The 4,869-nt window shown below is 45.0% G+C and overlaps 1 protein-coding gene across 1 annotated transcript in view; it reads left to right on the forward strand.

Annotated features, from left to right (window-relative positions):
* The window catches only part of LOC111960927 (fibrillin-2-like), a 45,476-nt gene extending 41,130 nt beyond the window's left edge, over positions 1-4,346 (forward strand). Inside the window, exon 6 of the mRNA XM_023983085.1 lies at positions 4,144-4,346. Coding sequence (XP_023838853.1) covers positions 4,144-4,346 — 203 coding nt within the window. The remainder of the gene's footprint in view (positions 1-4,143) is intronic.
* Positions 4,347-4,869: the final 523 nt, after the last annotated feature.

Below are 4,869 nucleotides of genomic sequence, written 5' to 3' on the forward strand. Positions count from 1 at the left end.
TAGGGTTAGTCCTGTATGGACTCCTGTTGATGATAGGGTTAGTCCCATATGGACTCCTGTTGATGATAGGGTTAGGGTTAGTCCCGTATGGACGCTACCATGCAGTATACCCATTGATTTTGAAGAATATATCTTAGTAATTCCCAATGAGCTGAGTTCAACAGTCGTACCGCATCAGAACCTACAATATAGGCTTTGTTTTACGCCGTTGTTTGTAAACAATGTAATTGTAAACAAATGCAGCAAAGCCTCAAAACATGGATAAAACTATAATTTTGATATCCTGGATGGCCAGTCCTTGTATCCATAGCTCTGTCTATGAATTTGAGAGTGGTTACATTTCTCCAGCCTCATCCCTCAGCTGTTTACAAAAGAAGTTATGGGTATCCACTATTACTATATAAACTCAGCAAAAAGAAATGTCCTTTTTTTCAGGACCCGGTCTTTCAAAGATAATTCGTAAAATTCCAAATAACTTCACAGATCTTCATTGCAAAGGGTTTTAACACTGTTTCACAATTAATGAACATGCACCTGTGGAACGGTCGTTAAGACACTAACAGCTTACAGACGGTAGGCAATTAAGATACAGTTATGAAAACTTAGAGACCTTTCTACTGACTCTGAAAAATACCAAAAGAAAGATGCCCAGGGTCCCTGCTCATCTGCGTGAACGTGCCTTAGGCATCCTGCAAGGAGGCATGAGGACTGCAGATGTGGCCAGGACAATAAATTGCAATGTCCGTACTGTAAGAAGCCTAAGACAGCCGCTACAGGGAGACAGGACGGACAGCTGATCATCCTCGCAGAGGCTGACCACATGTAACAACACCTGCACAGGATCGGTACATCCGAACATCACACCAGCGGGACAGGTACAGGATGGCAACAACAACTCCCCGAGTTACACCAGGAACACACAATCCCTCCATCAGTGCTCAGGCTGTCCTCAATAGGCTGAGAGAGGCTGGACTGAGGGCTTGTAGGCCTGTTGTAAGGCAGGTCGTCAACAGACATCACCGGCAACAACCTCGCCTATGGGCACAAACCCACAGTCGCTGGACCAGACAGACTGGCAAAAAGTGCTCTTCACTGACAAGTCGCGGTTGTGTCTCACCAGGGTGATGGTCGGATTCGCATTTATCGTCAAAGGAATGAGCGTTACACCGAGGCCTGTACTCTGGAGTGGGATCGATTTGGAGGTGGAGGGTCGTCATGTCTGGGGCGGTGTGTCACAGCATCATCGGACTGAGCTTGTTTTCATTGCAGTCAATCTCAACGCTGTGCATTACAGGGAAGACATTCCCCTCCCTCATGTGGTACCCTTCCTGGAGGCTCATCATGCATGACCCTCCAGCATGACAATGCCACCAGGCATACTGCTCGTTCTGTGCGTGATTTCCTGCAGGACAGGAATGTCAGTGTTCTGCCATGGCCAGCGAATAGCCTGCATCTCAATCCCATTGAGCACGTCTGGGACCTGTTGAATCGGAGGGTGAAGGCTAGGGCCATTCCCCCAGAAATGTCCGGAACTTGCAGGTGCCTTGGTGGAAGAGTGGGGAACATCTCACAGCAAGAACGGGCAAATCTGGTGCAGTCCATGAGGAGATGCACTGCAGTACTTAATGCAGCTGGTGGCCACACCAGATACTGACTGTTACTTTTGATTTTGACCCCCCTTTGTTCAGGGACACATTGTTCAATTTCTGTTAGTCACATGTCTGTGGAACTTGTTCAGTTTATGTCTCAGTTGTTGAATCGTGTTATGTTCATACAAATATTTACACATGATACGTTTGCTGAAAATAAACACAGTTGACAGTGAGAGGACATTTCTTTTTTTGCTGAGTTTATATTTTACCACTTTTTTTACAAATTGGTAGTTACAGTCTTATCCCATCGCTGCAACTCGGAAGAGAGCTATGCGTCCTTCCAAGCCGCACTGCGCGCTTAACCCAGCGAGCATGCGCCTGGCCTGCCACTAGAGCGCGATGGGACAAGATCATCCCGGCCAGCCGAACCCCCCCCAACCCAGACAACGCTGGGCCAATTGTGCAACACCTCATGGGTCTCCAGGTCGGCTGTGACACAGCCCGGGATTGAACCCAGGTCTGTAGTGACGCCTTTAGACTGCTGCGCCACTCGGGAAGCCCTGGGGTATCCATTTTGTTGTTGTCTAAATGCCAGAATGCCCCTTTAATCCTTCTGATTTGAATTTGTCCTCAAACTCAAAAACACGAGGCTAAATTAGCTGTTTATCTTAGACCAAGCTTGTTTGATGAGATTACTCCATGTTGTCTGAATTAGAAAAAGATGTAGTCACAACTGCTCCTGGGTGTCACTGGAGAAAAAAACAGTTGTTTGCGTCTGTGTTTATAGTCTCATTGGTGTTTGTGTGTGTGGTCATTGTCAATGTAAATGTACACACTGGGCTTAAAGCGTCTAGATGTAACATTTCTACTGAGGAAAAGAGTGCTCAAATGACCTACAGTCGAGGTGCAGCCTACAGTCGAGGTGCAGCCAAAATGCACAGCTCTCAACCCTGAAATAAAAACAAATCCTTTATAAATAGCTTAACTTGACCGTCAATTACCTTAAACGAGCCTCCTATTTACTTGCTATATACACCATGAAAGAGACTAGTTCTTTGCTAGCAACTTAACATCAAAACCTGCTGGAGATAAGCAAAACAGAAGAGCAAAAATAGCTTATCAAAATTGACCTATCAAAATTAGCCTATCAAAATTGGCCTATCAAAAGTSAACACATGATTATTCACTTTGACCTATTCCTCTTTTAACTATCTGTCAATATCCACATTTGGTTCAAAAGGTCTGTTGGGACGTGCATCATCTGCTACTACGTCACTGTAGTACTGCCACAGTAACGTTTCATGATATAAAGATACTATATTTAGTACTGTAACATGTGTCATACTGACTTGACTGTCCATATAGGCCCGTATTCTCACTAAATCTGGACGCTTAACTGGAATTTCCGCTCACATTGACGTCAATGACCAATTTGTCCTCCCTTATCCAACTCTGAATTGGCTGGGGCCCTTGGTCATCTAAATGGAACTGCCTGTGCATGATCTAATCCACTCTAATYTGATAGATGTTTGGCCTGTGTCTAACATCCTGTATGGATCAACAGCTCTTCTCACTCACTCTCACTCACACACTCACACACACACTCACTCTCACTCACTCAGTTACTCACTTACTCACTCTGTCCCAGTTGGCCACAGCCCTTCTTTGTAAATGTTTATAATTCAGTTCAAATGGTTTGGGCCTGTAATGAAGTAGCACTATGTTTAGACCTGCACTCAGCGCCAGACGGGGAGCGCCATAATGAGAGAAACAGTAATATCTAAGTACATATACAAGTCAGTACATACTGTTTATATTATTTTCCCTGTCTGTAAATGTACATTCTAACCGTTGTCGGTATGTGCTAAGTTGAGGGTTCGAAATGTCGAGTGATACACTCAACGTTGAAGCACTTAAGTACGTCATTCTAAAATTGGTGGATATATGTTATCAAGTGCCTGTTTTGATAATGATTACGTAGGAAGAAGAAAAGAGAGAAGAGTGCTTGCTAAGCTTTTGGGAGAGACAGGGAGGCCTAGTGCGAGAGGGGGAACCCACATCCCCCCCACGCCGCCCACCTCCCCCACGCACAAGACAACGCAGGAGTGGCTTCGGGACAAGTCTCTGAATGTCCTTGAGTGGCCCAGCCATAGGCCGGACATGAACCCCAAATACAGGTCTATTTGAGAGAGACTGAACACCCCAAATACAGGTGTGCCAAGCTTGTAGCGTCATACCCAAGAAGACTCGAGGCTGTAATCATTGCCAAAGGTGCTTCAACAAAGTACTGAGTAAAGGGTCTGAATACTTATGTAAATGTGATATTTCTGTTTGATATTTTTTATACATTTGCAAACATTTCTAAAAACCTGTTTTTGCTTTGTCATTATGGGGTATTATGGTTAGCTTAATGAGGGGGGAAAACGATGTAATCCATTTTAGAATAAGTCTGTAACGTAACAAAATGTTGGGTTTGAATACTTTCCGAATGTGCACTGTAACTACCAACTACTTCTATTGCTTCTAATGGAATCCCCTTGCTCTCTCCCAGACTACAGGACAGGCCCTTGCTTCACCAAGGTCAGCAACCAGATGTGCCAGGGCCAGGTGAGTGGCATCGTGTGCACCAAGACCCTGTGCTTGTGCCACGGTGGGGCGTGCCTGGGGACACCCCTGCGAGATGTGCCCGGCCCAGCCACAGCCATGCCGCCGAGGCTTCATCCCCAACATACGCACCGGAGCCTGCCAGGGTGAGGAGTGGGATATGTCAAGATTAAACTAGCTTTCCAATATCTTTGTATTAATTAACTAATTAATTGACACACTTTTTTATCAAGTGTTTGTGAAGCTTGGTCAACAAAATGTTTTGTTTCGTCGAATTGTGTTCACAATAAGGTCAAAATCAAGATAACTGGGTGAGCTAAAATTATAATTATAGGATGAGAGGAGGTGTAGCCACAATTGATAATGCATAACAATTATCAACATTACACAAACAGCAAATATCCACTACAATGTGCATTGCAGATAATGTTAGCCACAGTTTTGAAAAAGCATTTGAAAACAAAGACATTGGACACGCTGAGGTCAAATGCCAGCCTAGCGTCCAGTTCACTGTCAACTGACCTGGGAATGTCCCCTACGTACACACCCACAGGTCTCCATTGAATTCTAATGGGCCTTGCTCTGAGAGGGAGGGGGAAGGGGTCCCAAATATTCATTAGGATGATGACCACACACACACACACACACACACACACACACCACACACACACAC

This window comes from Salvelinus sp. IW2-2015, linkage group LG4q.1:29 (assembly GCF_002910315.2).
Source record: "Salvelinus sp. IW2-2015 linkage group LG4q.1:29, ASM291031v2, whole genome shotgun sequence".
Lineage (NCBI taxonomy): Eukaryota > Metazoa > Chordata > Actinopteri > Salmoniformes > Salmonidae > Salvelinus > Salvelinus sp. IW2-2015.